The sequence below is a fragment of the Mytilus galloprovincialis genome, chromosome 3, assembly GCF_965363235.1.
Source record: "Mytilus galloprovincialis chromosome 3, xbMytGall1.hap1.1, whole genome shotgun sequence".
Taxonomy (NCBI): domain Eukaryota; kingdom Metazoa; phylum Mollusca; class Bivalvia; order Mytilida; family Mytilidae; genus Mytilus; species Mytilus galloprovincialis.
The window spans coordinates 36,120,008-36,133,715 of record NC_134840.1 but is presented as its reverse complement, the minus strand read 5'-3'; the positions used below and the strand labels follow the sequence as shown (position 1 = coordinate 36,133,715).

Sequence of the window (13,708 nt, the reverse complement as noted above, 5' to 3'; positions counted from 1 at the left end):
ATAGCATAAAGTCATCTTAAGTCAATTTCTGATCTTTCATAGTGCTACCTATGTTATAACATTTAGATATTACGTGTTCTAGAAAGGATAGGAAGTAAATTTTCCTAAATTGTCATTTGGGTATCAACTTTTATTTACGACTTTACTGTTTACATTGACCATCATGGCTGCCAAGGCTGCACTTCTTATGAGAGTTGTTTCTGCCTCAGTAGCAGTTTCAAACAGAGCTTGTCAAATCATTAGAGACGTGCTCAAGAAAGGAGAATTGGGGATTGTCGAAAAGGTCAGTATCTTTTTACCACTATAGAGTTATCTTGTCTAACGGGGGTATGGCAATTACATGCAGCTTGAAAAAATTTCTTTTTTTAAATTTTATGTTCAGACTTGTTCAAACAAATAAAATTAAAAGTTGAAGCACTATTAATTTATTCATTCAAAATGCATATTCTAATTTAAATGTTAATGATAGTTAGTATCACACTGTCATGAATACATATGTAAGGCAAAATATTGTCCTATGAAATATTGTCCCTGAAGTCAGTGTCAGTATAATTTTTCATGATTATGTAACAAATTACCATGCTATTTAGTCCCCAACTATGAAAAAATGTCAAGAGAGGGACTAAATTTCATCTTGAATTTTGTCTTATTGTACAATATTGCATAGGTGGGTAGAAATGAAATTTTGTCTCGTTAAAGGGAGGTAATCCAAAGTTACATTTTGTGTTTATTGAGACAATATTTCATGGTTGGAGCCATCAACCTGAATAGTTCATGTAGATATTTAACTCAGCCAGCTACAACAGAATGCATTTTGTTAAGACGAATACAAGAATTTTAAATGTCAATCTATATATAAATATATTTACAAAAAATGTAGTTTTGAATTGAATTCCACTTATTTCATTCCACTTTTCGATTGATTAAACAACATTTTTCACTTTTTGACATACATCTTTAATTTTAATTAGTAACAATAACAATATTGCAACAACAAGTTGAAAGGAGAACAAAAAAAACTTTTTAAAGTCTTTTAAGGTTATAAGGTGGAACTTGTGTCCACAATGTCATTAGGTGGAATTATCATGTACAATGTCATCAGATAAAGTTCTGGAATAAGATGACATGCACATATCAGCATAATGATTAAATGTATTTGCTATCTTACAATGTAAACAGACAAAAAAGATAAAATTGGAATGTTAAATAGAAAATTGTAGGTTATAAATTAAGGTAGAATTCTGAATACTTTAAATTTTAACCATCATTCATAACTACATGTATAAAATGTCCTAGAAATTAAACCTTTTCTTGTTATGAAGATGGCACACATATTTTGGGTAGAATTCTGATGACATATAAATATACATGTACATGTAAATGTAAATTGTACTGGAAATTAAACCTTTTCATTATTCATGTTATTTTTGAACGAAAAACCTTCCACATAATTTTCCAAATTTGACACATGTTTTATGTAATTCAGTGTTCCATCTTAAATCTTGGGGCAGAAGCTTAATGGTACCAGCTGTCTGGAAGTGCACTTTAGCAGAATAACACAGATTGATAAGGCAATGTTGGAAGTCTATAAATAACCTTGCATATTGCTACACTGTAGGTTTAACTGGAGGACATTGGTTGTATTTCAAGCACATTTAGAAATTGTTGTATTCTTGATATTTGGTTTCATTAAAAAAAAAATCATTGAATTATTATATCATGGTGCAAAGCATATCATTTTGATTTTAATCTTAACAAACTTGTACATTTGGTAAGGAAAATATATGATACATAAGAAAATATGTATTTATTAATTGTTTCAGGGTAAAAATGATTTTCAAACAGAAGCAGACAGAACTGCACAGAGATGTATCATAGCATCACTACACAAACAGTTTCCCAAAGTCTCTATATTTGGAGAAGAGGTATGTACAATGCAATATTATCCACAAGACGTGAAGTATATCAGATAAGTAAAAGAACTTAGCCACAGGACTTTCAAGAAATAGATAAAATTTGCATATCCTACATCTATTCTATGCATATAATAATAATGAAATCAAATATCCCCATATATACCGGTATGTCATTATAATAGAAGTTTTCATATCTATGTCAAGCTTTTTTAAACCAGAATTAGAGTTCCTGATAAGTAGATGTTCCAATTTCATGAAAAACAAAAGTCAATTGATTTGATTTGATGAAAATTATAAATTTTATACACTTGCAACCTTTCACAATAGAATTAGAGCATAAATATTTCATCTGTTGAACATTCAGTATTTTGGAAGGACGAAGCCTGTGTAAAAAATGCATGTGGTGAACTGCATTCATTTGCCTTTTTTTTAATCTGCATTAAATTTGAAGGTTGTCATACACTATTGTCCTTTCAAATGAACTTTAAAGTTGACAAACCTGAAGATCTTCATCTTTGTCTTTTGGAATAGGATGACTGTAACATGAACAATCTTGGTTTGACAAGTAGATTGTCTCCCTTTGGTCCATGTCCAAACAAACTACATACAGATGTATCTCCCATGGTATGTTAACTGCATTGCATGCTTTAATATCCTTTCTGTTTACCTTATTTGTGGCTAGGTTACATTTTTATTAATGAAGGGGGAAAATATGTCCAATTGAAACAAGATATTATGTTGATAAGTTTATGACAGAAAAAAAAATTGATTCATGTACAGCCACTCACATAGAGATGAATCTATGAGTAAGATTTTATCTCGGGTCACCAAATGTATGCATCATCATTTAGAACAAAAAGTTGACCAAACATGAGGGAAATTGACAAAATTGACAAACGACACCAAAGTTTGAAATGATAAAAGGGAATATATGATTTAGATAGACTTCACTGCAAAAAAGTCCAAAACTTAAAGGAATGTGACTGTCATTACCCTAGAAGGCAATGGCTCTCATTCAAACTATATAAGGTTAAACAAAACTAATATGTCTAAACTTTGACTCAAACTGAGATTATAAATGTTTCAAGGACAGCATAACTAAAGAAAATAAACTGTATCTTACTGTTCTTTTGTAATAAGGCGTCATGAAATAGGTGATTGGTCTATTTTCTTGTTAAGGCCCATGGCCAGCTTAAACACAACCAAATGCATGAACTGTCAGTTCTAATAAATTCTGTAACTGGACTGAACACGTTATATATACCTGTATACTAATCACAAATACAGTAAATACACGATAGCCAAGGTCAAATACAACAAATACCCGATAGCCAAGGTCAAAGATACTTTGGATTCATTTATTAATTTTTTGATATTGCAAAAGGCTGAATACAAGCCAATAGATAATTCTTTCTTTGTTATTTAAATTTGTGGTTCACCTACCCCCACAAAATAAGATAAAAAAACTGGTATACCACAAATAATAATGAATCCACAGTAGTCAATACATGCATATGGATATTGATATTTTGTTTGTTTCATCTTTTTGTTTAGTTTTGATACAAAGACATTTTGTTTTGTTTTGTTTCTGTTTGTTTATTTTATTTATATTTCATTTCATATTTTAGAACAACTACATATTTCATTAAAAAATAAATATTCACTCATATGTGTATCTTAAATTTTTTTTGCACATTTTACCTTAAAAAGCACAATTTTCTCCTTACCTCAGGTATTACCTCTGGGGTTGATTACAATGGTTACATCATGTGCTCAGCAGTCTGAAGGGTTGAAATCATTTGTATTCATAGTCAGGGATGGGGTAATCGTAATCTGTAATCGTAATCGATTGTAATTGATTACATTTTTTCTAGTAATCGACAGTAATCTGTAATCGAAGACATTTTCGATTACATGTAATCGTAATTTAATCGATTACAGCAAAAATCATGATGTAATCATTGATTACTTTTCGATTACATTTCGATTACTTTAGTAAAATAGTTTGATGAAATATAACCTATTTTAAAAGAAAATATGTATATATTCAATATTCATCACTTTGTAGTACAGATGAAATAGAATGTATTGATATGACTTAAAGAATTTTAAAGAATTTTTATTTATTGTCTCAAGCTGCATTATGTTCAACCAGATCTCCTACCAAAAGTTTGAAACAAATGGATTCATGTGCTTGTCAATAGTTCATGATCTTTTATATTAATATAAAAAATAAATTTGAAATAAGAAAATAGATTTAAAATAAGTAATGTTAGGTTCTGTACTACACTAAAGTAGAAAGGTAGTAAGCTTATTTCTATAAAATTCCTTAAAGCATAGAATATAAACAGTTGATTTCTTATAATATTATGACATACATGTATATCAAAATTGAGAAAGTACACAATGAACCAATGACTATGCATTGAATTCTTTTTAGAAATAGATACATGTATCTCTCTTTGACACTATAAATATATTTTGTTTATAATTTGATTTGACAATAAAAAAAAATCTTAACAAACTTTTTGTCTTTACTTATCAAATGATCAATCTCTTCTAATCAATAAGATACAGACTTTGTTTTTATTTCAATTACTGTATGTCTAATTAAGAGGGAATTTTTACATTATTTTTCCCCAGGTTATAAATTGTACTCCATTGGCAGTTTTATAACCTATAATTAGGTTGGTTATACAAACAAAAGGATTAAATTATGCATCTAATTATTACTTTTGATCTTTAAAATTAGGTGAACAAATAAATTATTCTATCTTTTTTATATTTTTTTCAGAGAAAACTTCCAACCTTGTAGAGAACTATGCAAAAATGTACCTGTCTTTAATGAGTAAAAACAATAAAGCTAACTATGTCAGTATAAAAACAAAAATTTGGAGAAAAAAACTTTGATATAAATAAGTACTTGATGAAATGCGATGTCATCTCTCATTTAGTTGAAAGTAAAAGTTTTTTTAATTTCTGATCCTCAGTAACAGATTCCTTCTAGAAAACAACTGCCAACTTATAACTTGGAAACAATGCTTCAAATACTGGTTTTGTAAATTTTCCACTATACAAATGTTGAAGCATGTAATTGACAGTAATCGAAAAGTAATGTAATTACTTTTGATAAAGTAATCGATTGCAATCGATTACATACAAAAATCTGAGTAATCGATTATTAATCGATTGCACATAAATCACTCATGTAATCGATTATTAATCGATTACATTTGTCAGTAATCGTGCCCGTCCCTGTTCATAGTATGATATCCCATCTTCCAAAATGTTTGAAATAATTTCTTATTGTTTTTTAGAAGTCATGACATTTACAACGGGTATTCATAAACCATTAATTTCATTTTCAATTTAAAGCAAAAGCAGCACATATTTAAAACATAGAACTTATAAGTAACGATTTTTCTGTATTTCATTTGAATAACTTTACATTTAAAAGTTACAACACGTTTCATATACAAGTTTGTTCTGATCTAGCAATTGTCTCATCATGAACTATAAACCATTACTTTAATATGAATTGATTTAATATTCCTTCCAGGCATTAGATCCATCAGAAAAAATTCCAGAAGACTTGTTTGAATTGGGATTTTCAGATGAAGTTCTTGCTCATGACTGTCCTGAATATCTTAAAGATGTAAAAGATGAAGAAGTAGGTGAAAAATACATAGTTGTCTTATGCAGACTGTTTGTTCTTTCATCATCTTTCTTTTGGGCCATTGTAATTTCCATTTTTCATTGACTTAAGATTTCTGTTTTCTTAAAAACACATTCAATCTTACACATTTTGTTTATGCAAAGTTTTTTGTTTATCCTAATAATATTTCATCAATTTCTCTTTAAAGCACTACAGTTTGTTTAGTGGGTTATATACCGGGTAATGAAATTTAATTAATGGAAAAAATAATAAAGTATAGCCTTGTTGTCACTATAGAAATATATGCAAATTTCAAGAGAGATGCATTTGACCTTTATGTTGCAAGTACACAGCAACAAACAGTTTCATTGCTTTGAACAGTCATACATTTGGAAAATTATCCTAGAAATTAAAAAAAAACAACAACATTGGTTTCATTGCTTTGCACAGTCAAAAGTTCAGAAAATTATCCTAGATATCAGTGATAGGTGCAGTTTTTGTTTGCAACCAAAAGGTTACAAGAATGATTTTTTTTGTGCATGGATCATTATAATAATTTTTATTTACAAAAACAACCTAAAGGCATATATGGGTAGGACTTGACCGTCTCTCATTATTGTATCAGCATCACAGAAATATTAAGTAAAATGACAGAAATCACCTAAAAAATCTTATGCATCCTTGAACAAATGTCTGCTCTCAACAGAATCTAAAGCAGCAAATTTAACCTACATGATTACAGTTTTAGCTTCCTTACATACATGTATAATTTTTTTACTTTAGATAGTTATATGGGTAGATCCTGTTGATGGAACAGCAGAGTATACACAGGGTAAGTTATAACTTTCAGGGTTTCCGCTGGCGGTCGCCATTTTCGCAATTTGCGAAAAAATAATAATTGTGGCGATAAAAAATCGTCATTTGCGAAAGAATTTGGCGAAAGAAATATTTATAACGATTTATTTTCTCCATCTTGTTTATTTACTTGTTTATTTACTTTTTTCGAGTTTCTCGGACTTTATCCTATCAGACAATACTCTGACTAATTAATAAAGGTGTTGATTGTAATGTTTGAAAAAATGATATTGTTAAATGGCTTCCACTAAATGTCACATACATTAATTATTGACCACTTTGCGATGCACGTGTTTGAAGCTAACTTTTGACGTCTCCTCTCTTTTAAAGATAGTTTAGAAAAGAAAGCTGTTGTTGTGACAAAAAATGTTCAAAAGCAAGAAAAATCTCCGATTTAAAACTTTAATTATCCTTTGACTTTAATATAGGTAATTGCTTAGGGAGTCTACTGTAATATATAGTCTACTATAAAGTCGTTTGAGTGACACACGTGTTTCAAGCATAAAATTACGTCTCAACTTTTTCATTTACGATGGTCAAGAAAAGAAAACTGTCCAAAAGGTTGGGAACAATTATCCCTCGAATGAGAGTAACCCTTCAATGTAATGACTACACATGAAATGAGGGATCAATTTCATGTGATAAAAGCTTTTGTTTGTTTGTTGTAAAAACCACTTCTTAGCTAGTACATGTTGTTTAAAATACAATGAATATTTTTCCCTTTTAAGTTAAAAAAAATCTGTTGTTTTAAAGTAAATGTTTAGTGTTTATTCATTAAAATGTAGACTCTAAAATAAGTTTGAGAGAATAATCATAGACACAATGCACAATGGCGCGAAATCATCTTATTTAAGGGAAGTAGGGGGAGGGGGAGGGGGAGGGGGTTAGAAAAAAAGGTAAATTTTAAACGAAACATATATTTATGTTACTTGGCGAAAAAAATAATCAATTGCCGAAAAATATATTGTTTTGGCGAAAGAGGTGGCGAAAAAAATAATTGACCCAGGGGAAACCCTGACTTCACTTCCTTTCTATTATTATAATCTTCATGTCTGAAATCTAATTCAACAAAAGGTATCCATGCATAAATCATATTGCTACATAGCGTAATAGTTAGACAATGGTGAATGTCCTTCAACTTTGATTCAGTTGGAGAGTAAGGAGGCTTAGAGTAAACAAAAATTAACTCTTCTAACATAAACCTTATTAATTATTGCTGTACTAAATCTTGCATACAAATAAAAGAAAATTTAGAACAAGTAGGGCTTCATATATGGGTCTGAGAGACATTATATTAAATAAATAGCCAATTCAATTTTAACATATAAGTCTTTGCTCTTTAAGGGCATACAATACAGTTAAGATCCTGTATAGGCTATTTTTTTACCTGATTAAATCTAATATGTAATAAAAAATATACCATCATGTGCTCATTTTTTTAGCAAAATGAGGTATAAATTTGATATTTTTGCTCAAATTTCAGATTTGTGGACATGTTTTTCCTTTCGACAGAAATTTTGTTTTAAAAAAAAAATAAACACAAGCTGTTTTTTGTTAAATTATTTGTAAATTCTGTTTTATATAAATGTGCTTTAAAGGAGTCAGTCTGGTAAGTGCCAATTTTGGCCTCAAATTTCAAGTTCATCTAACAAAAGATTTTAGACACTTTTTTAACACTTAAGTGTCTATTTCAATTGATTCGATTAGTTTATGTGAAAGATTTTAAACGTTTAAGTCATTAAAAGTGCTCTGATTCAAGCTTAAATAGGAAAAATCTATCAAATATGCCAAAAACGTCACTTTTCAGATGGTTTTTGTCATAAATGAAAGAGGCCGCATCCGTGTTCATCCTCAACCTTTATATATATTATGTATCATCATCAAATACAACTTTCATTTTAATATTATGAATGAACATGAATGCGGACGGAAACCGCCTAAAATTTAACTTAAATGCTAAAATTGTGAAGATTTCAGTAATTTAGCATGACTTAATGATGCTAGTACCAAATATATGTGCATTGTATTGTCAAAAACAGCCCATATTTATGTAGCAGAAGCATTTTACTTTCGAAATAAATAGATTAAAGATTACATTTTCACAATTTTGGGGCCAAAAAGGGGTCTTACTGAACCTACTCCTTTGTGCAATTTGTTTTTTAAAATAACTCATTGTTATCAAATGTTCACATGTAGAAAAAAAAACATCATTTTTTGCTGTATATTTATCAAATTTAAAAAAAGTTGCACTATTTACGTTTTCATGAAATTTGGCACACACAATCTTCATATGTAATCAAACCAAATGGCTCTTTAAAAAAAGTCATTACCTCCCCAGTAACTGTATCGTATGCCCTTAAACATCCTTTATTTATTTTCAGTTCAGACAAAATCTATTGTTTTTTTCAGGCTTATTAGATCATGTGACTTGTTTGATTGGTATATCAGCTAGAGGTCATTCAGTAGCAGGCATCATTAATCAGCCATTTTATAATTATAAAGCTGGACCAGACGCAGAATTAGGCAGATGTATTTGGGGAATCATTGGTTTAGGTAAAATATGCAAACTTTTCCCTTTATACGGAAATTGCCTAATAGCTATATGACATTCACAGAACTTAGAAATTCACCTGACACAACAGAACTTATCAACACTTAATAGAGTGTCTTATTTCACTACTTCTAAAAGTTATGAGTTCTGGGACTCACCATGAAAAATTCCTAGTGAGAATCCTGTGTAAAGGGGGAAAACTGTGTAAATGTAGAATATTTTATTCACATCATTAAGATTAATGGGGGTAATGATATGCATATAATTGTAAAAAAAAATAATGTTGTCATACTTTTGATTTCTTTGATCTTTAAAAAGTTTTGGTGAAATAATATGAAACATTTGTTCTTCAACATAACCAGACCAACAAATTTTCAGTTTTTCCTTTAATGTATTTGTAGGGTCATTTGGATTCACCAGAGATGTTTTACCGAAAGATGAATTCATTGTTACAACCTCTAGATCTCATTCTGACCGACTTGTAACAGAAACTGTAGAGGCTTGTGAGCCTACAAGTGTGGTGAGGGTAGGAGGAGCTGGTCACAAAGTAAGTACAGTCATTTAATTATCTGTTGTTCACATGTTACTTTACCTACAAATGTGGTGACAAATGTGGTGAAGGTAGGGGGAGCTGGTCACAAAGTAGGTACAGTCATTCAATTAGCTGTTGTTCACATGTGCTTTTTCCTTTATATTGTCATGTTTTTAGGACACAACAGAAAAAAAAAACAACCTAAAATCACAATGGCCAACCATCAGACTGGAAGCAACTCCTTTGAAGTATTACAAATCTCATAGAACCACAAAAGTTTGTAAATGAATGGTCAGAACAAGTCGACAAAGTTTGTTTGTGAGTGACTTTAGGTGCTATAAACAGTTTCGTATAAAAAACTAGGGGTTATTCCCTGACTAAAAATAACCGTGGAGGGAAACCCCTGTTTTTTTGGCAGTGAAAATTGAAAACTTATTTGCAGCCACTGTAGCTCTTTTCGGAGCAGGAAACCGTACCCTGAAACAAGATTTTTTTGAAAGGCCAGGTAAAAACCTACAAATTTCATACAGTTTTGATTATGTAAAATGTGCATGGATCATGTCTTCATGGGTGTGCACATGACCTGGTTTCAAGTTTTTTATGTTCAAATTAGACCTTTTTTTCCAAATGTTCATTGGATGGAATATTTTTAATATATTAAAACTTTAAAAGTACACATTATTTTTATTTCATTATAAACTAGAGAACATTCTGATTCCAGTGATATCTAGTTTTATACAAGTATCTTTATTAATCAGTCCACCACTAAGGGTCACTTATGCATGGTCCCTCAAAATGTGACGTCATAGAAAAAAACTGTTGATTGCACCCTTTGTGTAATGTTTCTATGATCTCATGAATAAGATTAAGAAACCAATTCAATAGACAACATTCAAGTTCGATGCATTTCCGTCAAAAACCTAGGTTTTAGTGAACGTCATTTGTGTGTTTAGGGGCGTCGTCACTTCCATTCTAATTTGAGCGAGTGGTTGGAAAACTATAATTCTATATTGTACGAATTATTCGGCAAATTGAATTCTCAAAATTGACAATCAGCACTGCTGTCATTAGGGAATTGTCATTAAGTACCTACAGAACAACCATTATTTCTAGTTTATCCTGCACAACGACTATCACTAAGACGCTTGATGAACGTTAATAGTGCAGGGATACAGGCAGCCCCTCTATCTGGTAAATGACGTCATAAAGGCGCGCATAATTGACGAGTTTTTCCGGTGACAGATGAACTCGAAATTGGTCTACTACATTGAAATGTCTTAGCCCTGAAATTATTTATTTTCATCTATACAGAATTGATTGTTTTAAACATTGTTATGACATAGATGGTATGAAAATAATGATTAAATTTTAAAATTCCAATAAATGTATTTGCAGGTACTATTGCTGATAGAAGGGAAAGTCCATGCATATGTTTTTGCCAGTAAAGGATGCAAGAAATGGGACACTTGTGCTCCAGAGTCTGTTTTGGCAGCAGTTGGTGGACGTTTAACTGATATGCATGGTATAAAAATGTCATACGGTGCAGGAGTTCAACGCAAAAATACGGGAGGAATTCTTGCTACAGTTTCAGATCATGACTATATTGTCAACAAAGTTCCCGAACATGTGAAAGAAGTTTTTGATAAAAGCGTTGAGGCCCAAGATTGGCCTGAGTTCGAAATAGCCAGAATACAGCACATGAATAATAAAGATGTTGACCAAGGTGTCAAAAGAAAGAAAACAGATACACCAGATTCTGATTCTAGCAGATCTACAAAAAGTGACTTGTTAGCTGATGAAACTCTTGATACCAAGCTTTAGATAATTAAAATGTCTAGGTATTTTTATAAATTTAGGGAAATTTAATTCATTATGTAGGATAATTTTATATATAGATTATAGTAAATGTACTAAACAGAGAATAGCTTTAGTGATGCAGTGCGTCATAATCGTTGTTACAATATAAGAAAATATATACTATTTTTACTTCCATTTTTTTTTTTTGCATATTCTAATTTTATTATTGTTGTATAAATATACAATGTACTACGAATGTGTTGCCAAATTTTTGTTTCTTAGGTGTCTGTTATTCTGTATGAATTTTGTTTATTTATTTGTATAAAAATTGTTAGTTTTCTAATTTTTTATTCAAATGAAGATAAAAGAAAGGTAGATATCATTTCTCAAAGATGTCATATCATAATGAGTACGCTGCTGCTAACTGAATTAATGTCTAAGTCAGCTAGCTGATATATCTAAAACAAATATTTCATGAATAATGAGCATATGAGGAGATAAAATTAAAAACGTAAATATACTTAAAATAAAAATATAGGTATTGTGAGTTTTTCAACATTAGGTCATCTGTTCAAATAAACTATTAAGTTACTTTTTGTTGTATAACACTTGTATGTATCCTCACAAGACTGAACTTCTTTTAAACATCATAACTTACTCATATTAATCTTTCAAATGAATTTTGATCCTACTTGGCAGTAATAGTTTATGCAAGGTTTCTGATTTGGTAAAGGAAGGAGTAAAATTTACCATAAAAATGGTGGAGGACCTTCTACAAAAATTTGTATTTGGCAGTAAATATTTGGAAAATAAGTTGTTAAATTTGTTCTGAGACATTTTTGTAAATATTAACAAATCTGTGAGAAAAAAATCTGGATAAATTCAAACATTTCTACATATTTTGGTTTTGGAAAAACAAGCAGAGACAATTTATGAAAAGACAATCTGTTAACAATAAAGAAATCATCAGAGAAACCATTTTTCATTTATCTATGTTATTTGTAATAAAAATATCATTGTGCCAAGAAAATCATGTCATAGTACTGCATTATATGGGTGACATTTATATATATGTATATCTTTTATCTATATATGTTACATTTTGCAAGGATAACATTTCAAAGTCACATTTTTTTCCTTCAATTTTCACTTAAATATCACATTATTGCATAAAATTTACAGCTTACAATGGTTTTAACATTTCAAAGTTTTCCTACAACATCAACTGTAACACATGTTAGAATTTGTGCTGCGATTAATTTACTTTCATAAGGTTTCAATTTACAAAGTACAATACCTGAGCTTGAATGTTTTTGATTCGTTAAGACATTTAAAAAAGGACATACTAAAAAATGTTCACTGAATTTTGTAGTTACTTGGAATAAATCCTTAAAAGTTTTATTTATTTGAGGAATAACTGTAATATTTTTTCTGTCTATGAAGAAATAATATAAAAAATGTGGTGCACACTGAATAACCCACGTAGGGGGGTTACTTAAAGTGTGCACCACATAATTATGTTATTTTGAATAGACAGATAAAATATTACAGTTATTTCTTATAATTTAATTCTGAATTCCATTTTAAACCGCAGTAAACCATGAAAAAACGTTGATGACGTCACAGTGATATGACTAAATTATGTCTATGAGCTGATAAACAAAACAATGTCAGCCAATCAGAGGACTTGTTACATCCAAAATTAAATTATTATCCAATCAGATATAGTATTTAAGTTGTGACGGGGAAATTAACACTCACTTTCTGTTTGGGATTAATCTTATTTGCTGTTATGCAGCTATGATGTTAGAATGTATGTTTTTCTTTAGTATAGGGTTTCACTAATGATGTTAAACCTATAAAATCATGTCAAACAAAGATATGATTCTATTAACTTATTCATGTTTATATGTATATAAGATGAATCAGAAATACAGAGACATAAGGGGTCAGTAAATATAATGGAAGGAAATTTATTATTTCTATAGGAAGATGCAGTTTAATATACCTTATATAAATTTTGGTCAGGAAAAATCACCATGCATCACATCCTCTTTTATTCATAAAGTGATTTCATCTTTTACTATATGTGTCACTTCCATAATTGACTTTTCATTAACTCAAGAGCAAAGATATATTCACAAGGAACTTAAATGTTTTTGCTGTACAACATGTTTCATAAATTATCCCAAAACTGTTATGGTAATGTGATGATCTCTTTATAAGTAATCATTACTATTTATATATATTTTCTTTTAAAACATTTTATAGCATCCTTTATATAACTTATAATATCTAAAACAAATATTTCATGAATAATGAGGAGATCAAATTTAAAACGAAAATAAACATTTTATAGCATTCTTTATGTAACTTTTGTTAAGTTGAAGATGTAAATTGAG

The 13,708-nt window shown here is 29.8% G+C and overlaps 1 protein-coding gene across 1 annotated transcript; it reads left to right on the top strand.

The window, feature by feature from the left end:
- The first annotated feature begins 129 nt into the window (after positions 1-129).
- Positions 130-11,476, top strand: LOC143067827 (3'(2'),5'-bisphosphate nucleotidase 1-like). The gene is made up of 7 exons (XM_076241397.1): positions 130-283; positions 1,824-1,925; positions 5,476-5,586; positions 6,355-6,403; positions 8,836-8,979; positions 9,379-9,524; positions 10,905-11,476. Exons 1-7 carry the CDS (start codon positions 164-166, stop codon positions 11,328-11,330), a joined length of 1,098 nt encoding a protein of 365 aa, XP_076097512.1. The 5' UTR covers positions 130-163; the 3' UTR covers positions 11,331-11,476.
- The last annotated feature ends 2,232 nt before the right edge of the window (positions 11,477-13,708 follow it).

Bases quoted from the DNA above. Each gene is read 5' to 3' on its own strand.
- LOC143067827 (XM_076241397.1), top strand. From the start codon at position 164: ATGGCTGCCAAGGCTGCACTTCTTATGAGAGTTGTTTCTGCCTCAGTA. The intron at 5,587-6,354 runs GTAGGTGAAAAA...TTTTTACTTTAG, and splicing joins AAGATGTAAAAGATGAAGAA to ATAGTTATATGGGTAGATCC. The intron at 6,404-8,835 runs GTAAGTTATAAC...TGTTTTTTTCAG, and splicing joins AACAGCAGAGTATACACAGG to GCTTATTAGATCATGTGACT.